Genomic DNA, 23,806 nt, shown 5'->3' with positions numbered 1-23,806 from the left:
GATAGGGGCAGAATTTTCCCCCTTCAGTTCTGTACAGTCCATTATGTGTGTCCTACACAGTGCAGATTGGGCACTTTGAGGTGTATGGCCGGAGTAAATAGCCAGCAACATTTGCTATGACATCGCTTGAGATTCAAACTCACCTGATATGCATTCTAGAAGTGTTCCCAAGTAGAGTGTACTAATTGATGGAATTACATGTAATTCCACCAATGTGTACATTTTAAAGCTAAAAATTACTTTTTCAAATTTGTATATACTTTCTGTTGGGTAATTTGTGCTTATTCCAGCAAAAATAAGAGAAAATATTGTCATTCCATCACTTTCCATTCCTGTTTTAACTTTTATTTTGAAGCCGCAAAATGGCGAAAAGCAAACCGGAAGTTTAATGTTGCTAGATGGAGCTTATTGAAGCTCAGTGAACACAGATCTCAGCAGCCAGCTTCCAATGGTAGCTTCGTTAGCTAGCTATAACTTTGCTTGATAATAACAATGAACACAAACAGTCATTCGACATACTTATGCATTTAGCTTTCTTTTCATCCTCCTCCTTTTTTTCGCTTTCTCCCCTGTGCACCAGACGGCTTGGACCTCTTAAATTAGTGCCCCCTGAAGCACCCTAGGCGACCGCCTACACGGCCTATGCTTAGGGCCAGCCCTGTGCATGAGCACAACAGTTACATTTTAGCAAAACAGTTACTCATTTCTCATTGCTTTCACACAAAATGCAAATGTTAAGCACCTTTTTGCAATATAGTTAACACAACTCTTTACATAAGACACTGTAGCAATGTCCGTTCGTACACAGAGGCAGACGCAGTATATCGGTAAGGGATTTCTTCCCGTTTATTAGCACAGTCATTAATTCTCTGGCTTTTCAGCCCGTCTCAAGTTTTGGCGACTTTCCAGTCACTCTCCACTCTCTCTCTCTCGTGTCGCCGTTCCCAGCTCACCTCGCCTACTGAAATGGCAGAAGCACACACATCTTAAACATTCGCCAACGAGACTTCATTTGCAGCAGGTGTGCAACACAGTCTCGCCGACACAACCACGGTGTGTAGCTCCCTCTACAGGCCGAACGCTGCATGTCCCCCCACAGACACAAAAATAATTAAGTAACAAAACTGAACGATTTCCTTACAGCGTATAGCTATTTCTTCCATTATAGTGAATCTCTACTCCATGTAAACTATCATTGCTCAACATTCAACTATCAGTAATGCATTTTTTGTTGTTGTTGTAACTATCTGCTTCTTTGTGAATATTTAGATTAATTTGATTCATATTTATCGTAAGCATATTCTCTGTAACAGAAGCAGAACTACAAAAAAGAGAGAGAGATATAGTACAAAGTGGTTCTGCTGAGTGAAATTGTTACTCTGATTTTTTCACCTTTGTTTTCAATTGAAAGGTTGGCCAATCTGCACAATGCATATTTATGGTTATCGTTACTAGTGTCATTATGAATGGAATAATGTCTTCATTAGATGATACTCTTTTGACAAATGATACTCTTTTGATGCACTGATTGCTTTTGTATTATAAGTTTTGAGGTGTAGTGTTTTGGCAAATGTGTTCACTGTTGAGGGGAACATGTTAACCGTTTTGAAAAGTTGAATAGCGTTTCAAGAAATGTGCTCAAGCAATTGAGGAAAAACTGTAATAATCTATTCAGTTGTACAACTTGGTTGCAAAAGCAGCACAATTCATTTGTCAGCACAAAGACTGATAATGCTGTACTTACATTTCAGAGCCCAACTGCCTATGCTTGCAACATGATTTGTGCAATAAACAAAGGAAGTTCAAACTCAACACTTGGTTGCTGAAAGGAGGAAGTAACACTCACTGCAAAAACACTTAATGTTTACTTTTTTATTAAGATTTAAATGTGGTACAAGTATCAAATCAGAGTAGAAATAATAATATGGATAGGACTACTTCATGATAGTATGGTATAAGTATTTGCACAGGCCCCATAGATAAACTCATCAAGCACCATTGATAATGTCTTTCCTGTCTCTTAAACCTCTGTGAATGTAGCAAGCCATGTACAAATGTAGAAGCATCTTTGGTCTACCCACTATGGGGAAGACATCTACAGAAGGTATTACACAGAAATACCAGTGGTTATCAACAATAGTACATTTGATAAGTACTATAATTATTAAACAGTTGATGTTACTGTGGGGGGACATGCAGCGTTCGGCCTGTAGAGGGAGCTACAGGACCGTGGCCGGGGTTGTGTCGGCGAGACTTTTGTTGCACACCTGCTGCGAATTAAGTCTCGCCGGCGAATGTTTAAGATGGGTGTGCTTCTGCCATTTCAGGAAGGGAGCTAAGCTGGAGAAGCAGGCGACGAGAGCAGAGCAGAGCCGAGCCGAGCACCGAAAGAGAGACTTTGAACGAGGCTGGAAAGCCAAACCGTGCCAGCGGACCCCTTTGTGAATAAACGGGAGAAATTCCCTTATCGTTATACTGCGTCTGCCTCTGTGTACCACCGGACATTGTTACATTGGCGCCCAACCTGGGACACAGGAAAAAGGCTAGATGGACGCGCTAACAGCGGCGATTGCAAGGATAACGCTCGTTCTCGAGCAACAGACGGCCCTGCAGCAGACCCAGCAGGCGACCCTAGAGGAGCTGACGGCGGCAAGGCTCGCGGACAGGGCCGGCGGGCCGGCGCCGGGGACCGGAGCGGCACCAGGTCCCCCCAAGGTCCAGCTGCAGAAGATGGGGGACCTGGACGACCCAGAGGCGTTCCTCGCGGTGTTCGAGGGGACGGCGAGGATCTCGGGGTGGCCGGACCGAGAGTGGGCCTACCATCTGCTGCCCCTCCTGTCAGGGGAGGCGCAGCTCGCGGCCCACAGTTTGCCGGCGGCCGCCCAACGGGATTACCAGTCCCTGGCCCGGGCGATTCGGGACCGCCTGGGCCTGACACCGGAGGAACACCGACGCCGGTTCCGGGCCATGACCATGGAGGAGGGGTGCCGGCCCTTCGCCTTCGCCCAGCGGCTGGGGGACAGCGCATGGCGGTGGCTGGACCCCGAGAACAACTCGGCGGTGGAGGTCGGGAACCGGGTGGTATTGGAGCAGTTCCTCGCGGGGCTCCCGGCCCGCACCGCCGCCTGGGTCCAGTACCACCGCCCCCAGGACCTAAAGACCGCCGTGGGTCTGGCCGAGGACCATCTCTCCCTCCCACCGCGGGGGCCACAACGACCAACCCCGGCCCCGCGGCAAGGGGGGGGGGGCCAACGCCCAGGAGGAGCCGGGGGAGCAGAAGGAGGGAGGCCGGCGCCCGCCCCGAGAACGAGATGGCAGGAGCGCGCCGATCCGGAACCAGCCCCGGCCCCGCAGAGAGCACCTCGAGCGACAGGGGGGGTGTGTTGGCGGTGTGGACGGCCGGGCCACGTGCAGGCCGAGTGTCAGGCGATGGACGTGGGGCAGGTCGTCCGCATCGGCGACATACCGGGCCCTCCCCCCGGACTAGGAGCGGCGTATCGTATTCCGGTAAGGATACAACGTGATACGCACCAGGCGGTCTTGGATTCGGGCTGTATGCAGTCCATGATCCAGGAGCGCCTGGTTCGGCCGGGGGCACTGTTGAAGGCATCGAGGGTGCGGGTGAGGTGTGTGCATGGGGACATTCACGAATATCCGCTGGTCGCTATCGAAATTCATTTTGAGGGAAAAACCCATAGTGTACAGGCGGCGGTTAGCCCACGCCTCACGCATCCCCTGATTCTAGGTGTGGATTGGGAGGGGTTTCCTCAAGCGGTAAAGAGGGCTACCGGGATGCGTGCACGACAGCTAGGGAGGTGTGTGGCGTGTAATGTGCTCTGTGCCGAGGCGGCGCCTCGCGACACTGCCGGGGAGCCGGAGCCGGCGGGGGCGCCTCACCCCGAGACTTCCTCGCCGAACTATCCGCTGCTAGGCGACTTCCCCCTCGAGCAGTCTCGTGATGAGACCCTCAGATCAGCCTTTGACCAAGTGATAGTAGTTGATGGTACTTTGATACGGCCAGACACAGTGCGCGCCCACCCCGATTTCGCGATTATCAGCGACAGGTTATATCGAGTAAGTCGTGACTCACACAGTCAGGAGGAAGTAACCCAGTTGCTGGTTCCCCGCAGCCGCCGCGAAATGGTCTTCCAGGCGGCTCATTTCAACCCCATGGCGGGCCATCTAGGGTATGACAAAACACTGCACCGTATAATGGCTCGATTTTATTGGCCGGGGATTCGGGCAGAGGTGCGTAGGTGGTGCGCGTCCTGTCGGGAATGTCAGTTAGTAAATCACCCGGCCATCCCACGGGCCCCCTTGCGGCCCTTACCATTGGTCGAGAACCCATTCGACCGCATTGCGATGGATATTATCGGGCCATTTGAGCGGAGCACACAGGGTTATCGATTTGTGTTGGTCTTGATAGATTACGCCACCCGATACCCCGAGGCAATACCTCTGCGCAATATCTCTGCCAGGAGTGTAGCGCAAGCATTGTTTCAAGTCATCTCCCGCGTGGGAATCCCGAAAGAGATTCTCACCGATCAGGGCACTAATTTTATGTCACGCACCCTCAAGGAACTGTATGGCTTGTTGAACACCAAGGCGATTCGAACCAGTGTTTACCACCCGGCCACTGACGGCCTTTGTGAGCGGTTCAATCGGACCTTGAAGTCAATGATCCGGAAGTTTGTCCACGAGGATAGTCGGAATTGGCATAAATGGCTAGATCCCCTGTTGTTTGCGGTGCGGGAAGTTCCCCAAGCTTCCACCGGGTTTTCCCCGTTTGAATTACTCTACGGGCATAAGCCCCGGGGTGTCCTAGACCTGTTTAAAGAAAATTGGGAGGAAGGGTCTAGCGACAGTAAGAGTGAGATCCAGTACGTCCTCGACTTGCGCACAAAGCTCCACGCCCTAGGGGCTATCTCACGTGAGCATTTGCTGCAAGCCCAGGAGCGTCAGAAACGCCTGTATGACAGGGGGGCTACCCTACGAGAGTTTACACCGGGAGACAAGGTGCTCGTACTGTTACCCACCTCCAGCACGAAATTACTCGCGAAGTGGCAAGGGCCGTTTGTGGTCACACGTCGCATGGGGGACGTGGATTATGAGGTTATACGCTCGGACCGGGGGGATAGCTTGCAGGTGTATCACGTCAATCTCTTAAAAAAATGGAACGACGTGGTCACTGTTGCTCTGGCTACGATAGTTCCAGAGAGAGAGGAGTTCGGGCCGGAAGTCCCAAAATCGAAAGGTAGCACTCCGGTCGATATTGATAACCATCTCTCTGCTAGCCAGGCCGCGGACGTTGCAGATTTGCAGCTTAAGTTCGCCGACGTGTTCTCTCCCCTGCCCGGTCGGACTACGCTCATCGACCACCATATAGAAACGCAGCCGGGTTTAACGGTGCGCCCCTATAGGTTGCCGGTGCACAAACGAGACGTTGTGTGCCGGGAGTTGGAAGCCATGCTGGAGCTGGGTGTGGTCGAGGAGTCCCGCAGTGATTGGTGTAGCCCCATCGTGCTTGTCAACAAGCCAGATGGGACTATACGGTTCTGTGTGGATTATAGACGGGTTAATGCGGTCTCCAAGTTCGATGCATATCCGATGCCCCGGGTCGACGAGCTCTTGGACCGGCTTGGTACGGCCAGGTACTTCACGACATTGGATTGCACGAAGGGATACTGGCAGATTCCACTCTCGCCGGTGTCCCGGGAGAAAACGGCATTCTCCACTCCGCTCGGGTTATTCCAGTTCACCGTGCTCCCTTTCGGGTTGTTCGGAGCCCCAGCCACTTTTCAGCGCCTCATGGACCGTATTCTGCGGCCGCACGCCGCCTATGCTGCGGCCTACCTAGACGACATTGTCGTCCACAGTGACACCTGGCCGCAGCATGTGCGGAGGGTGGCTGCTGTTCTGCAGTCCCTGAGGCAGGCGGGGCTAACGGCCAACCCGAAAAACTGCGGCCATCGCCGCCTCTCCCCGGCCCAAGACAAAGAAGGAGGTGAGGGCCTTCCTGGGGCTGGCGGGATATTACCGCCAGTTCGTACCTGGGTTTTCAGAGCTGGCCAGTCCCTTGACGGACCTCACCCGGAAGGGTGCCCCGGATCCGGTCCAGTGGTCGGGCCAGTGCCAGGGGTCGTTCGAGGCCCTTAAGGGGGCTCTTTGTGGAGAAACGGTCCTGTATGCGCCTGATTTTAACCTCCCTTTCTCCCTACAGACGGACGCGTCGGATAGAGGGCTGGGAGCAGTGCTGACCCAGCGCGTGGAGGGGGCCGACCGGCCGGTGCTGTACCTGAGCCGTAAGCTGTCAGAGAGGGAGGGCCGGTACAGCACCGTGGAGAAGGAGTGCCTGTGCCATCAAGTGGGCGGTCGGCACCCTCCGCTACTACCTGCTGGGTCGCGCCTTCACCCTCTACTCCGACCATGCCCCCCTCCAGTGGCTCCACCGCATGAAGGATGTAAACGCGAGGATCACCCGGTGGTACCTCGCGTTGCAGCCCTTCAACTTTTCCGTCGTGCACAGACCGGGGGCGCAGATGGTCGTGGCAGACTTCCTCTCCCGTGCAGGGGGGGGGGAGTAGGTCGTCGGCCGTCGGGTCCCCGGCCTGTGTCGGGCGGTGGGGGTATGTGGGGGGACATGCAGCGTTCGGCCTGTAGAGGGAGCTACAGGACCGTGGCCGGGGTTGTGTCGGCGAGACTTTTGTTGCACACCTGCTGCGAATTAAGTCTCGCCGGCGAATGTTTAAGATGGGTGTGCTTCTGCCATTTCAGGAAGGGAGCTAAGCTGGAGAAGCAGGCGACGAGAGCAGAGCAGAGCCGAGCCGAGCACCGAAAGAGAGACTTTGAACGAGGCTGGAAAGCCAAACCGTGCCAGCGGACCCCTTTGTGAATAAACGGGAGAAATTCCCTTATCGTTATACTGCGTCTGCCTCTGTGTACCACCGGACATTGTTACAGTTACCTTCAATGAATTCAGTCATGTCATAAAGAACAAGTAAGCTGCTGCAAGTCAGAGGGTGGGTTGACACCATGACAATGGATGGAAAGCTATATCAATAGTATCACCATATTGGGCATAATGTCTTCAGATTGTACAGGTAACATTAAAACAATCCAATTAATTTCACTTGTGTGTAGGAGGCAAGCCCCAAAAACTAAGAAACTGGACTGTGGAACACTGGTTTGCACTTGTAAAAAGCAGGAGGTGGATTCAGTCTTGAACAACATATGCACTAAAGACAATGAAGCGAACTTCAGGCCCATGGAACTCTTTTTGGAGTTTCATTTCAGAGAAAGCTATACTGGTGCTTTAAGCCAAACTAACATTCCACCAGAACAGATATAAAGATATACATTCAGGAAACAAAAAAAAACAGTGAACAGAAAAGCTTACATTGATAATTGAGTAGGAGACAGAAAACGTAAACGTAACGTAACATGTAAACGTACAGAAAACGTAAAACTCACATTATCAGTTGGCATTGTCATACAGATAGATGGAATTATGTGAGGACCACTACAATGTGAAGTGAAAACTCTTTACCACATTCCAAATTTCAGAACACTTAAAATATGGTTGATCAAATGAAGACTTTTTGTCTGACATTAAGCAAATCACATAGCTAGCTAGCTGGCTGTGATCAAATTTCAGCTAATGAGTTTGTCAGCTTGACTTTAGCAAAGCACTATGGTGCAAGACACTATAAGTGAAATGGATATATTCATATTCAAAATGTTCAAGGGAAATATTTTAAAATCCCAAAACAGCCTATGTAAGGGTTTTTGACGCAAATGGTCATTAAGTTATTAGGGTCAGTGACTTGGGACTGGAAATGATAGAACGCATCACATTTGTGTAACATACAAGTCACAGTGTCAGCCCCACAAACCTTGATCCCTACTTCGGACCGAGCCGGAGGCATCCAAGAACAATCAACACAAGGAGAAAGACAAATGCAGCCGCAGTCCCACAAGAGCATTGGAGAAAAAGGTGATTCACCATATTCTGTGCCAGGATCAGCATTTAAGTGGCTCCAAAAAAGTAATCCAGAATGTTCAAAAAGCTAAAATATTCACATCTGGAAAAGAGAGGAGAGAGAAAATCTGGGAAATATTGTTGATACAGGAACACAGAATTAACAAACTGGACCACACAGTGAGCACCTTTCAGAGATACAAGTGAGGAATGAGGTTCATACTTGTATAGGAGCCCTGTGTAACCACTTGTCTTTGTCTCCACCATGTTTCATACAGGAAAATAGATCACATACTGTGGGAAGGCCAAGTCTCTCCTGAAGTCAGACAGAGGAACATACAAAGCATCAGTAAGATCATACTGAAGGAATCTGAATCACAGGAATTGGTCCTGTGAATAGATGTCTGTCTTGACCTCTTATTGAACTTCCATTCATACTATTTCTTAAACTTTGTTGTGACCAACTATGTCTTAAAATGTATGTAACAGAAGGTTTAAACGTACACTCACCGGCCACTTTATTAGGTACACCTGTTCAACTGCTCGGTAACGTAAATATCTAATCAGCCAATCACATGGCAGCAACTCAATGCATTTAGGCATGTAAGACATGGTCAAGACGACATGTTGAAGTTCAAACCGAGCATCAGAATGGGGAAGAAAGGTGATTTAAGTGACTTTGAACGTGGCATGGTTGTTGGTGCCAGACGGGCTGGTCTGAGTATTTCAGAAACTGCTGATCAACTGGGATTTTCACGCACAACCATTTCTAGGGTTTACAGAGAATGGTCAGAAAAAGAGAAAATATCCAGTGAGCGGCAGTTCACATAAGCACAACAGATAAGACATACTAAAAGTAAAACATTCAATAAAAATAATTTAAACAGTGCAAAAAGAACAGTCAGTAAAGACAGTAAATAGTAAATAGCAGCCAAATACTGTGTATTCTGTGTACAAATAATAGTGCAATAGTAGATTATAACAATAGAATAGTGGATTGTCCAGAGTCCGTAGTGTTTTTAGGGGGGGGGGGGCTGAAGGGTTGGGAGGGGGGGGGGTGGTTTCAGCTTCCTGGCAGCTTGGAGGATGTGGCTGGGGGAAGTGAGGGGAGAGAATTTAGCTTCCTGACAGCTTGGGGTATAAAGCTTTTCGTGAGTCTGGTGGTGTGGGCACGGAGGCTCCTATACCTTCTTCCAGAAGGCAGGAGGCTGAACAGACTGTGTGCGGGGTGGCTTGCGTCGCTCACAATCGAGGTAGCTTTGCGGGTGAGGCGGGTGGAGTAAGTCTCTTGCAGGGAAGGGAGTGGGGCACCAATGATCTTAGCAGCTGTGTTCACTATGCGTTGCAGTGCTTTCCTGCTGTGTTCGGTGCAGCTACCGCCCCACACAGTGATGCAGCTGGACAGGATGCTTTCAATGGTGCCTCGGTAAAAAGTTGTCAGGATTGGTGTGGGAGCTTTCGCTCGCTTCAGCTTGCGGAGGAAGTAGAGGCGCCGCTGGGCTGTCTTCGCCAGTGATGCAGTGTTGGTGGTCCAGGAGAGGTCCTCGCTGATGTGCACCCCCAGGAATTTGGTGCTGCTCACTCTCTCCACAGCAGCACCATCGATGGTCAGTGGTGGGTGTTCGGTGTGGCCTCTCCGGAAGTCGACCACAATCTCCTTCGTTTTGCTGACATTCAGCAGGAGGTTGTTGTCTCTGCACCACGTGGTCAGAAGGTTGACCTCCTTCCTGTAGTGGGTCTCGTCGTTCTTGGAGATGAGACCCACCAGAGTTGTGTCGTCCGCAAACTTCACCATGTGATTGGTGCTGTTGGTTGGTGTGCAGTCGTGAGTCAGCAGGGTGAAGAGCAGGGGACTGAGCACACAGCCTTGGGGGGCCCCTGTGCTGAGTGTGATGCTGCTCGAGGTGTTGTTGCCGACTCGTACTGCTTGTGGTCTCTCACTGAGGAAGTCCAGCAGCCAGTTGCAGAGGGAGGTGTTGAGCCCCAGCTGGTCCAGTTTACAGATCAGTTGTTGCGGGATTATGGTGTTAAATGCTGAGCTAAAGTCTATGAAAAGCATTCTCACATATGAGTCTGCTTTTTCCAGGTGGGTGAGGGCTGGGTGGAGAGCAGAGCAGATTGCGTCCTCTGTGGAACGTTTTGCTCGGTATGCAAACTGAAAGGGGTCCAGGGTGGGGGGGAGGATGGACTTAATGTGAGACATGACTAGCCGTTCAAAGCACTTCATGATGATGGGGGTCAGTGCTACAGGGCGATAGTCATTGAAGCAGGATGGAACGGATTTCTTTGGCACAGGTATGATGATGGAGGTCTTGAAATGTGATGGGACAGCAGCTTGACTCAAAGAAGTGTTAAAGATGTCCGTGAAGACATCCTTAAGCTCCTCTGCGCAGTCCCTCAGCACACGGCCTGGAATGTTGTCTGGGCCTGTTGCTTTGCGGGGGTTGATGGTAGAGAGTGTCCTCTCACACTGGCAGCAGACAGGCACAGGACCTGATCGTGGGGGGGGGTGGAGTTTTCTGTGGGCTTGTGTTGTTTGTTGCTTCAAACCGTGCAAAGAAGCTGTTGAGGTTGTTGAGCAGAGAGATGTTGTTGTCGCAGGTCTGTGGCGCGGGCTTGTAGTCCGTTATGGTCTGAATGCCCTGCCACAGGCTCCGCGTGTCTCTGCTGTCCTTGAAGTGGCAGGTAATCTTGTTTGTGTAGTCCAGTTTTGCTTTCCTGATGCCACGGGACAGGCTGGCTCTCGCTGTTCTCAGGCCATTTTCATCCCCGGCTCTGAAGGCTTTGTCTCTGGCCCTCAGCAGCCGATGGACTGCCCCTGTCAGCCATGGCTTCTGGTTAGCCCGAGTGATGATGGTCTTTTTGTGGGTCACATCATCAGAGCACTTACGGATGTAAGAGAGGACAGTGTCTGTAAGTTCCTCATTGTCCGTATGGTTGTTCTGTGTGGCTGCTTGCTTGAACATGTCCCAGTCTGTTGTTGCAAGACAGTCCTTGAGAACAGACCTGGGCCCCTCCGGCCACACAGTTATCTCTTTCCGGACCGGTTTTCCGACTTTCACTCTGGGCCTATATGCTGGCATTAGCATAACAGTGATGTGATCAGAGAGTCCGATGTGGGGGAGGGGGAGGCCTTGTATACTCCTGTGAGAAGTGTAGACCAAGTCCAAGGTGTTTTCCCCTCTTGTTGGGAAATTGACATGCTGATGGAGCTTTGGTAGGACAGTCTTAAGATCAGCATGGTTAAAATCTCCAGCGAGGATGGTAAATCCATCTGGGTGTGCTGTCTGTTGTTCACTGATGGCCTGATACAGTTCACAAAGTGCCGCATTCCTGTCACTGTTGCTGGAGGTTGGAGGGATGTATACTGCGGCTAGCAAGACCGCAGTAAACTCCCTCGGCAGATAGAAAGGACGGCACTTTATGATCATAAACTCCGCCAGTGGTGAACAGTGTTTGCATACTACCACAGCGTCCCGGCACCACGCATCACGAATGTAAACACAAAATCCGCCGCCACGCTGTTTACCTCCGTTGACGAGGGCTCTGTCCGCTCGATAGCATGTCAGCTGCTCAAGTTGTACAGCGGAGTCGGGGATGTTGTCGTTAAGCCATGTTTCGGTGAAAACAAGTACACAGCAGTTACTCACTGTCCGATTCCCTGACCTCAGCAGTCGTACATGATCCATTTTGTTGTCCAAGGATCGTACGTTGGCCAGGATGATGGATGGTATGGCTGGGCGAGTTGGACTAGCCGCTAGCCTAGCCCGGATACCTCCGCGCTTGCCCCTCTTCTGCTTCCTCGCACACCGCTTTCGACCTCTCCTTTCCGGGGGAGTGGTGGCAGTCGAGTCGAGTCGAGTCGGGTCGAGTCGAGTAGTCGCAGGCCGGCGAAGTAATCCGAGCTCTTTGAGTGTCTCTGTTGTGGTGTCCAAAACGTTGTAAATCTTGCTCTCGCAGATGTCTAGCAGAGCCTGTCGACTGTACTTGTTTACTGACGCAGACAGACAAGACGAACACGACAAACTTTCGGGCAAACACTTATTAAACAAACATAATGAAGTGGCCGGTGAGTGTATATCACAGTTATGTCTCTTCGGGGGGTGCTCAGGGACAACTGATACTGGCTGTGTAGTGTGTTATTAAGTAGAGCCTTGTGCGTCGGAAGCCATGTTTTGAGAACATAAGATAGGTGGGGAATTTAGACAATGGACCCGGGCACAGGACTAAGTTCCGTGAATTTGTTATCTTTCCTCTCCACGCACATGTTTTAGAAGGTCTTTTCATTATACACTGCTCAAAAAAATTAAGGGAACACTTAATCGTCACAGTGTAACACCAAGTCAGTTAAACTTCAGGGATATCAATCTGCCCATTTAGGAAGCACAAGTGATTGTGAATCAATTTCACCTGCTTTGGTGCAAATAAAAGTGACAACAGGTGCACTGGAGAGGCAAAAGCAAGACAACCCCCAAAAAGGTAATGGTTTTGCATGTGGTGGCCACAGACAATTGCTCTCTCCTTATCCTTCCTGACTGATTCTTCTCTAGTTTTGTGTTCTGCTAGTGTCCTTGTCACTACCGGTAGCATGAGGCGGTACCTGCAGCCCACTCAGGTTGCACAGGTAGTCCAGCTCCTCCAGGCAGGCACATCCATATGTGCGGTCACAAGAAGGTTTGCTGTGTCTCCCAGCACAGTCTCAGGAGCATGGATGATACCAGGAGACCAGCCGTTACACGAGGAGAGCTGGACAGGGTCGTAGAAGGGCATCAACACAACAGCAGGACCGGTATCTGCTCCTTTGTGCGAGAAGGAACAGGAGGAGCACTGCCAGAGCCCTACAAAATGACCTCCAGCAAGCTACTGGTGTGCATGTGTCTGACCAAACTGTCAGAAACAGACTCCATGAGGGTGGCATGAGGGCCTGACGTCCTCTAGTGGGACCTGTGCTCACTGCCCAGCAACATGCAGCTCGATTGGCATTCGCGAAAGAACACCAGAATTGGCAGGTCTACCATTGGCATCCTGTTCTCTTCACAGATGAGAGCAGGTTCACACTGAGCACATGTGACAGGCGTGAAAGAGTCTGGAGACGCTGTGGTGAACGTAATGCTGCCTGTAACATCATCCAGCATGACCGGTTTGGCGGTGGGTCAGTGATGGTCTGGGGAGGCATATCCTTGGAGGGTCGCACAGACCTGCTGTTAGGTACCGGGATGAGATCCTCAGACCCATTGTCAGCCCTTACGCTGGTGCAGTGGGCCCTGGGTTCCTCCTAGTGCAGGACAATGCCCGGCCTCATGTGGCCAGAGTGTGTAGGCAGTTCCTGGATGAAGAAGGCATTGATACCATTTGTTACGAACCCCCCCCAGATACTACGTCTAGGGATATAAAAGGGGGGAGAAACGTAACATACTGTATCTGTGTATGCGGCTGAGACCCGCTGGTGCGGTGATAGTGCAACACACACAACTACGGAGTATAAAATGAAAATAAGACAGATTTATTAGAAATATATACAACAAACAACCAGACAACACGGGGGAAACATAGAGAGGGAACTAAGGGGAGGACGCCAGACGGCGCCAAATAAATGAAAACAAAAATAACCCCAAGGCTAATTTCTAGTCCTATCTGTTCTAACTACGAAACATCGGCTAACTAACTAACTAAATCTTGCCCGCCTACCCTAGACCCAAAATACAAGAGGTGGCGCCCGCCTGGGGAAACTAACCTAATGTATATAACGAGACCAACCTGCGTGATGGAGATGTAAGCCCATGGGCGTCTTACCTGCCTAACTCGCCCTCCCTTGGGGCTAACTACAGGTGTGGCAGCGGACACAATGGTAGGACAGACACTAACAGAACAGTCGGATACGAGGATTACAATTGACAGATGAAAAACCGCTACGATGCTACCACACCCCTCTCTCTTCCTGAAGAGTGCGCGGGACTTTTAAACAGAGACGGACGATGGTCTGATACGTTGATGGAGGCCGCCAGGTGAACCCACTGGTCGAAGGGCAACAGGGGGAGTGACGGACGAAACGATGATTGACAGGGGGATGAACCAATACCTGGGAGAGAGACAGAGGGAAAAACACACAGACAAACGACACCACACGCACACAAATGTGGGGACGTAACACCAGTGAATGGCCCTCTCATTCCCCTGACCTAAATCCAATTGAGCACCTCTGGGACGTTATGTATCAGTGCATCCGACGCCACCAAGTACCGCCACAGACTGTCCAGGAGCTCACTGATGCCCTGATCCAAGTCTGGGAGGAGATCCCCCAGGACACCATCCGCCGACTCATCAGGAGCATGCCCAGACGTTGTCGGGAGTGCGTACAGGCACACGGGGGCCATACACACTACTGAATCACATTATGAGTTGCCGTGATAAAATTCACACAAGTTGGATCAGCCTGTGATTTGAATTTTTTACTTTGATTTTCGGTGTGATTTTGAATCCAGCCCTCAATGGGTTGATGATTTTGGTTTCCATTGACCGTTGTTATGTCATTTTGTTCTCAACAAATTATACAATGTACATCAGCAAAGATTTTCAATTTGAAAAATTCGTTCATCAAGATCTGATGTGTCCCTTAAGTGTTCCCTTAATTTTTTTGAGCAGTGTATAACAAATGAATGTTAAAGTTTTCGCCAGACAGTCTTTGGGAGCTTTTTTTCTTTCTGTTGATTATTAATGTTGTATTTGATTCTTACTAAAACATTGATTGAGTATTGAATGAACGATAATAAATTGTTCATTTGATTTATCCCAATTGATGAGACACTGGTGTCAGTCTCACATGCTTTATTTTGAGTGTATAAGTGAATTCCTACAATACATATCATAGTTCTTTCTTGTGGCAGTTATTCACCTAATCATTGATTAGCAGTTGACATTCTGAGATTACAGAACTAAAGAATGCAAAAAGTGCTGCCCCCGATTGAGTTTGGGCCATCACTTCCTGAACTGTGGCCATACCTGAGCTTGGATCCTCTTGCATAGAAGCCACTTGTCCACCTCTGCTTCTGTGCTGAGTTTCTCCTGTGTGGCCTCCTGGCTCAGTGTGGCAGCAGTACTGTGAGTCTTCTCAGGTACGACCCAGCACTCTGGCTGGAGTGGTCCATTGAAGGGGTTCTCTGACTTGGGGCCTTTGAACTGGGAGCTGTGTTTCTCCCTGCTTGCTTTCTCCTCTCCCTGGGTAGTGGGTGGACACATCCAGGCTGAGAGCGAGGCCAGGGTTGAGGGTGTGGAGCCCATGGCCTTGTCAGGGTGGAGCCATGCCTCCAGGATGGCCTGTACTTTCTGCTGCTCCTCCTTCTGGTGCAGGCTGGACAGATAGCTCTCGTCAATGGGGACCCCGTTCTTGTCCCGACCCTCCTTAAGGAGCCAGGTGCCAAGGGCCTCCTTGCCGCAGTTGTCCTCACACACACACTGGAAGAAGCTGGTGCAGGGCTTGTTGGCTTTGCACACCTGCTGAACTGGAATGGCCTGCTGCAGCCAGATCTCGACAGGGCTTGGGGTCTGGGGCGTGCTGGTGATGGGGGTGGTAACTGCAGAGGTTGGGGGGGACTTCAGGCAAAAGAGTTTGCCCAGGTTCTCAATCTCAACCGCCTTGGTGCGGGTGGGGCAGCACAAGCCGCAGTCTGATTTCAGCAACCACTCGCTGGGGGTGAAGCCCTCTTGGAAAGGCTTGAACACCTGCTTCCACCTGTCAGCGTCAGATGCCTGGCAGCTCTCTATGGTCTCGGTAGCCGAGGTGATGAGCCAGTCACTCAGCTCCTCCGTCTCGGGTCTCTCCTCTCGACCCTCCTCCTCTACCAGAGCCATGTTGAAATCAGACTCATCAATCTTCTCAATGGAGAAGGTGGAGCTGCTGCTGTAGCTGGCATTGCTGTTGGCTCTCTCTCTGATGGGAGTCTTCTCCTTCAGCAGCCACACCTCCAGGTCCTTCAGCTGGGCCCAGGCCTTGTAGAAGTCAAAGGGGGCCAGTGGGCAGGTTGACTGGATAGTACAACAAAAAGAAAACCATTACCCCACAAACAACTTATAGGTAGCCGTTTCAGTTTGTAATAATGCCTGTATAATACAACTTCAAGTTTCACTTATAACATGGGAAAATTGGAAATGTGCGACTTGCGCAAAAGGTCAGAGTTACACCTTATGTTTCTAGGAGTAGTCTTGAAAAATCCACAAAGGAGTTAATTTCATGCCATCTGGCCTCACCTGAATATCCCCAGAGGTGATCAACCAATCATGTGGGTTCTTGCTTGACTGGTATCCAACTGGAGCACTAGTCACTGGCCGATTTCCAATCAGCCAGTCGGCGTGGGGTGCTCCCCATTCAGACTCCACCCTCTGCAAAAACGAGTGAGCACTTGTAATGGCAAAACATTTATTTGTACTATTTGGCTTAAGTCTTATGAAATGTGTTGTGACCTAATGTACTTTGTTATTTTCCATTCTGTGACTGAGGAAGAATCAAAACCGACTGCTCCTTCTATCATACAATAGACAGTGTGTGACCTTGGAACACTCCTAACTGCAGGCTGAGGTTTGAGATAGTGGCTCACAACGCCTACGCTTTTTTCCCAGCTTCTTTATCAGCAAACAGGTGCAAGATATGTTTACCCCTAGACCAGGGGTGCCCAACCTTTTTTGACCCAAGATCTACTTTTCAAGTCGGCAACCTCCCGAGATCTACCAGTCCAGTGTCAACATCGCAAACCCACACACATCGTTTCCAGCCTGCAGTAACTAACCTCAACACTTTTTCTTGTTGTCACACAACCACTAGACATCACATCACAAACCCTCCCTCTCTCAAACACACACACACAGACAAATTCCTCTCACACAGTTGCCAGTTTGCATAGTGTGCTGTAGCACAAACCCGCTCTCTCTGCTCCTCTCTCTCTCTCACACACACACGCCAATCTGCATGATGAGCAATAGCCATAACTGACCTTAATATGAACCAAACAGAAAAATAAACCAGATACAAAACAGGTAGATCTCTGTGTTACGACTCCAGATGAAAACTAGTCTACGTCTAGGGGCGGTAGAGGAGTCGCAACAAAAAGATAGTGCATCGGACTTATTGTAGGAATTAAACAACCACAAACCACAATTCAACTATGTACAGTCATTTATTTCCTCGGGGAAAACACAACACAAGACACACGCCAAGGAGAAAAGGGAACTATGAGCGGTGCCAAAGCAAAGAAATCATGAACAAAAGTGATGTCCTAAACTAGTGCAATAGTAAGCTATACTCTCAGGGCTATGCTAAAGTGCTATGCTACACTAGACTAACACATGCATGGGGCGGCACCCACTCCTAACCTGGTGAATTGTAACAGAGGTGAGCCTACGTGTTGGAAATGTAAACCCATGGGTCTCTTACCTATTCACCTTACCCCTATGGCGTACAATTAACAGACAGACAAATTATGAGAAAAACAATAAGTAAACAATGACGTAAATATAACAAAAGAAAACTAGATGTAAACAAGTACGTCGGAGGTTTCGATCAACCAGGCAACAGCGAGTCGACAGCAAACACAAGACTACGGTGAAAATGGGTCGACTCCCGAGGGGAAGTCCAGCGGAGCTTTTAAAGGACACGAACAGCCCTCTGATTGGTCAGGAACAGTGATGAGTGATGGGGACGAATGGCCAATTGCTGACGGACACCTGAATGTAGAGTGACAGGGTAAGGGAAAAACAGAAGGAAACACAAAACACAACAAGGATACACGCACATGTAGGAGTGGGAACGTAACACTCTGAGTTTGAAAAAAGGAAATCACTTCCTACCTTAGTGGGAGACCTGGCACTGGGAGGAGGAGGCTAGCTTCTCGTAGTCAGGAGTGTAGGAGCTGGTTGCAAGGCGTAGGCAGGCTGCAAGGTGGTCATCAGTCATTGTTGATCTGTACTTGGACTTGATGATTTTCATGTGCGAGAAAGCAGACTCGCACAAATAAGTTGATCCAAAAAGAGCTGTCAGGTTCAAGGCACATCTTCTGAGATTGGGATACTTCTCCTCCACCAGTAGTTTCCATGCTCTCCAGGTTGAGCGGATGTTGATCTGGCTTTGATCTCAATGTCATTTTGCAATGTCAAAATCTCATCCTCAAGAGCGGAGCTTTCCAAGTCGAAAAGTGATTTGACTTTGTCGGCAATGTCACCAACATCAATACTTGCACCAAATGGATAACACATATAGCTGGCTACAGGCTCGATGGATGCAAAGTCAGTAAAACGCCTCTCAAACTCTGACGAGATGCTCTGAACATGCTCCTCATAACGTGCACTGTCAAGCTGTGTCACACCTTTACCTTGACGTTGTAGTTCTGCTTGCATGTGAGGGAAGTTGCGCAGGTTACCACACTGCAGCCTGCTTGACATCAGCTGTAGCTTGCTTTTAAACGTGTTCACTGAACTCATCATGTTGACTACATCTTTACCCTTACCCTGCAGCTCTAAATTCAATTAATTGAGCTCGCCAGTGAGATCAGTGAGGAAAGATAAATCTAAAAGCCACTGGTGGTCCTCTAGCTTTGTATGGTAATCCACATGTTTTGTCTGTGTGCTCAGCATCATTCTCCTCCAAGTGAGCACGGAAAAGCCTTCTCTGCAGACTCCTGGCCCGAACTGAACACACAATCTTCATTGCAATATCCATCACTTTCATATTTAAAATCTTTCCACACAACGCTTGCTGGTGAATTATACAATGATAATTCAGGATATCTGGGAAAGATTCACTTTCTTTGCACAGTGCAATGAACCCACTGGTGCGGCCCATCATAGCAGGCGCCCCATCAGTTGTGATGGAGATCAGCTTGAAGAGCGGCAGTTTTGTCTCGCTAACAAATCCCATGAAAGCATTAAACATATCCTCACCTCTGGTGTGTCCTTTTAATGGCAAAATGGTGAGTAGCTCTTCCTTGGCGCTCATGTCTTCAAAAACCATCCTGATGAAAACACGCAATTGTGCCACATCCACCATATCAGTCGACTCGTCAAATTGGAGGGAAAAGCACTCACGCGTCAATATCCTTCCTCAGTTGCTCCTCCACATCCACAGCCATTCCCTCACATCACCTTGTAGTCGTATTGCACTTCTTTAATGGCCTTCACGATCTCTGTTTTATTTTTAAAGTCTTCAAAAAGGCTATCCGCTGCCTCGAGAAAGGCTTCCTTCACAATATCGCCGTCTTTGAATGGCTTCTTGTGCTTAGCAAGTACGTGACTGACGCGATAGGAAGCAATAGTTGCGGCCTTACCCTGGGTCTTCGGTTTGGTGAAGATTGACTGCCGTGCTGTCATCTGTGCTTTCAAATCCCGCACTTTTGTGGCGCGTAAAGGCGTTTTTGCAGGGAAGTCCCTCTCGTAGCTCCCGTGTACCGTTTTAAAATGCCGCTCCAGATTCCCTTTCTTTGCCAACGCCACCGTTGCATTGCAGATCAAACAAACAGGCTTTGAATGAGAATAAACAAAAAAATAATCTTCCTCCCATTCAGGGTGAAAATGGTAGGTCTTGGCTCGTTTCCCCTCAGACATGTTAAAGTTTAGGAGTGCGTAACCGCTCTGATCGCTAGCTGCTAGCTACTGTTGACAGCTGTCAACTTCCTATCATGCATGTCACGCGCTACCGTAGGTTAAACGTGACCTACTTTTTTCTTTTTTTTTAATACTTTCTTTGTGGACGTGTTTAAGAGACTGATAGGGTGCGCAGGCAAGGACTCATGATAGGCTGTAGTGTACATTTAATACAAAATATAACACACACACACACCCACAAGACAAAACATATCCAACGACGCATAACTACAACAAAACAAAACATACAGTTACACATAAAAAAAACGTTATTTTTTTCATTTTTTCTTACACCCCTCGCGGTCGACTTGGGATCAGTCCGCGGTCAACCAGTAGTGGTTGGGCACTCCTGCCCTAGACCTATGACGTACAAGCATTGGAGTTAAGGACGGTCCTCTCCTCTCCACAGCATCAGTATCTGAATCCACACTGTTGGTGAAGGAATGCTGATCCAGCTTTAAGCAACGTTGTTTAAGCTTTGTATATGCATTAAAACTCTCAACTGAGGCCAAACATCGTTTATTGTTGTTCACTGAAAGATTTCCATCACAGCACTACACTGTATTTCCGTGAGTGGTACTCCATTCATTCATACCAGTGGAGTCAGTCAACTTTTTACATAGAAAAAGTCACGTGATGTCACCACGGGACAAACCTGTTTCTTAGCTGCGATTGGACAGTTCTGGTGAAGCCAAGCTTGCTTGCTGACAACACTTTTTATACATAGTCCCCCTATTTCAGGGCACCAAAAGTAATGGGACAACTGGCTTGAAAGGTTTTTCTGGTAAGTCAGCTGTGTTCCGTCACATAATTTGTGCAGGCATAAGAGAGCTGTCAATGTCTAGCATTGATTCTATGCTTTGCATTTGCCTTTGGAGTCTGCTATTGGTGTCTGTCAACATGAGGACCAAAGGGGTGTCAATGAAAGTGAAGGAAGCCATTATCAGGTTAAATAATGACTGTTTGATTGAAAAAAAAAAAAAAAAAAAATCAACAGTTTGGAACATCATTAAAAAGAAAAAAAAAAAGCTCTGGTGAGCTCAGCAATCGCAAACGGGCTGGTAGGCCAAGGAATACTTGGACTTGACCGAAGAATGCTCACCACTCCCCAGGAGGTAGGCATGAACGTGTCAGAGACTACCATCCGCAGAATATGCATCAGCCGCTCTACAGTGGCTTCACTGCAAGGTGCAAACCACTAGTTGTCATCAAAAAGGATGGTCAGGTTAGAGTTTGTGGTCCTCTGTGGCTCAGTTGGTAGAGCATGGCGCTAACAACGCTTAGGTTGTGGGTTTGATTCCTGCTAGGACCATATATACTGAAATGTATGCACTCACTGCAATGTAAGTCGCTTTGGATAAAAGCGTCAGCTAAATGGCATACAGTTTGCTAAAAAGTACCTAAAAAGCCTAAAGAGCACTGGAAAAAAAAGCAATTGGACGTGGAACGTTTGGAGAAAAAGGCTCTGCCCAAGATTTACAGCATATCACCTCATCTGTGAAACATGGTGGAGTGGGTTTTATGGTTTGGGCATGTATAGCTGCCACTAGAACTGGCTAACTTGTCTTAATTGATGATGACATCTTGTCTGCTGGAGTACAAGCAAAAGCCTCCAAATTCATTGGATGGCGCTTCATCACACAAGATAATGACCTAAAACATACTGCCATAGCAACTAGGGAGGTTTTCAGGGCCAAAAAGTGGAAAGTTCTTGAATGACCAAGTCAATGTTTAGATTTAAATCCAATTGAACATGCTTTTCATTTCTTGATGATAAGGCAAACAGACCTCAAAACAAACAACTGAAAACTGCTGCAGTACAGGCCTGTCAGAGCATCACCAGAGAAGACACCCAGCATCTGGTGGGGTCAATGGGTCGCAGACTTCAGGCAATTATTGCATGCAAAGGATTGTCGACCAAATACTAAACATTAAATTAATCTGTCCAATTACTTTTGGTGCTCTGAAATAGGGGGACTATGTATAAAAAGTGTTGTCATTTATATATGGTGAAACCAATATGCACACAAATACCTTCAAATAAAAGCTGAGAATATACTTTAACCTGACAGTAATTGTTTGATTTAAAATCCAAACTTTTGTAGTATAGAGCCAAAAGAAGAAAAATGCTTAACTGTCCCATTACTTACGCAGGGCACTGTATGTTATCATGGTATTATGTAAGGGGCTGTTACACAAGATCGAATGAATGAGATACGTGCTGGCTGTCCCTGTCAGCTAGCTGGGCAGCAAGATTTCACACACCTCAAAAAAAAACCTTGGTTTTGAAGGGTCAGGGAAAATAGGTCATAGGTCAACTTAAGAGTCTGGTGCCCCCACAGCCACTGAAAGTAAATAAAGGCCTAGACATAGAAGCAGGGTCGTAGTGATTCTCAGCAATAGGCCACACGCTGGTAATAATATCACTCTCTATTGGTGTGTTCAGGTTCAGTCCACTAGCTAGCAAACGCAACAGTTACCAAATTCGTTCGAGCTAGTTATTTTTGAGCTGTTTGTTCTCCACTGTGCCACCAGGCTCACTGCCGGACACTCTGACCAGTCTGGAGAAGGCTATTAGATGTGAGCTCTGCGAAATGTTTTTAATCGTCACAGCCGAGGAGGATTACATCAAGATTTTGCACCCAGATTGCTGAATTTCAGGAAAAAAACTAAATGCACTTCTAAAAGAACACTCAAAATTACAAGACACTTTTGACGCCACCATCCGGTCCTCACCCCTCGGAGCTTCTCACCTCGACCCTGCCAGTCCAAGATCTCCTCACCAGTGAAAGTGTGAACTCCTCCTCCCTCCCCCACACGCCTGTCCCTGGACCCTCGACTGGGGCCTTCTCCAACTCCACCCCTTGGCCAACAGCCTGGCAGAAAGCGGGCAGGCGCTCGGGGAGGCAAACCCACCTTCAGCCTCAATTCCAGCCACCGGTGTTGGAGCTACCTAACCAGTTCAATGCACTGGTCTCCACCCAGTCTGTCCCTCCTTGCACCCAGCCCGCCCCCCCTTCGCTCCAGCACCTCCACCCAGCCAAAACCCCAACCCCCCCCACCCAGCCTGCTCCCCCTCGCCCCTGCCCCCTCGTACCACCTGACACAACCACCTCCACTCTTGTCATCGGCAGCTCTGGTCAGAGATGTCTACCTTCCCACTCCATCTGGCCCCTCAAAAGGTACACTGTTTCCTAGGTGCTCGGGTCCGTGACCTTCACCACAAACTCTCCAGCATCCTGGCCGGCTATACCAAAGTGGACAACATTATCATGCATGTGGACACCAATGACATTAGAACTGGGCAGTCAGAGCTCCTAAAGGCAGACTTTAAAGCTCTTTTAACCACTCTGCTGGACACGGGGAAACGCATCATCATCATCTCGAGGCCCCTCCCCACCCACCTGAGGGGTCTCGAGAGATGATCTAGACTACTTTCCCTCCAAACCTGGCTAAAAGACTTGTGTGCCTCCATCGGCGTCCCCTTTGTCAACAACTTTGACCTGTTCTGGGCGAGCCCTACCCTCCTCAAGCCGGATGGCCTCCACCCAAATAGGAGGGGGGCCGGGTTGTTGTCTGAGAATATAGCCTCCTCCCTTAGACAATGACATGTATGGTAGGAAAGGCTTCTGATCCACTGTCCCCCATTCATGATTTTAACGACACAGTTGATCTGGTAGTATTTTCTCTTTTTTGTACTTTCACTTCCTACCGTAAAAACAAAAAGGTAGCCATTCTGTCCAGACCTGCTATACCCAATATGAATAATTTAGTGGTTTTACCTTGCATGCCTTTACAGCCTATCACTACTTCAACTAAAGCTGTCAATTTTGGTCTTCTGAATGCAAGGTCCCTGTCAAACAAGTCATTTATCTGCCATGATTCCATTGCTTCTCATGATTTAGACTGTGTTAGTTATGGTTACAGAGACATGGTTGAGTTCCATTGCCGTTCAAGTCGAAGCCACTCTCCCCGAATTTCTCTCACTTTCACCAACCCAGGCTGTCTGGCCATGGTGGCAGAGTAGCAGTCTTCCACAAAAATGATTTCAAATGCTCCCCTATTTATTTTGGTAACTTCTCCTCATTTGAATCGATCTGCTTCACAATCAATAGTCATGTCCAGCTGCTTTGTGTCTTAGTATACAGACCTCCAAAAGCGAATAGGGAGTTCATTGTAGAGTTCAACATGCCCAAATATAAC

At 48.9% G+C, this 23,806-nt stretch overlaps 1 protein-coding gene across 2 annotated transcripts in view; it reads right to left on the bottom strand.

Moving 5' to 3' along the window:
- Positions 1-362: 362 nt before the first annotated feature.
- The window catches only part of LOC310823794 (nuclear receptor coactivator 4-like), a 39,774-nt gene continuing 16,330 nt past the window's right edge, over positions 363-23,806 (bottom strand). Inside the window, exons 6-8 of one of the 2 annotated variants that reach the window (XM_083696651.1) lie at positions 16,223-16,354; positions 14,978-16,000; positions 363-961 (exon numbers count right to left, since the gene is read on the bottom strand). In XM_083696651.1, coding sequence (XP_083552777.1) covers positions 959-961; positions 14,978-16,000; positions 16,223-16,354 — 1,158 coding nt within the window. In that variant the 3' untranslated portion in view covers positions 363-958. Of the gene's footprint in view, positions 962-7,586; positions 8,082-14,977; positions 16,001-16,222; positions 16,355-23,806 lie in introns of those variants that run through there. The other variant, XM_083696650.1, reaches the window with a different exon arrangement.

The sequence above is a fragment of the Argentina silus genome (genome assembly GCF_951799395.1).
Source record: "Argentina silus genome assembly, chromosome: Y".
In the NCBI taxonomy this organism is placed as follows: domain Eukaryota; kingdom Metazoa; phylum Chordata; class Actinopteri; order Argentiniformes; family Argentinidae; genus Argentina; species Argentina silus.
Note: the sequence above shows the minus strand (reverse complement) of the source record. Positions and strands in the feature narration are given on the sequence as shown.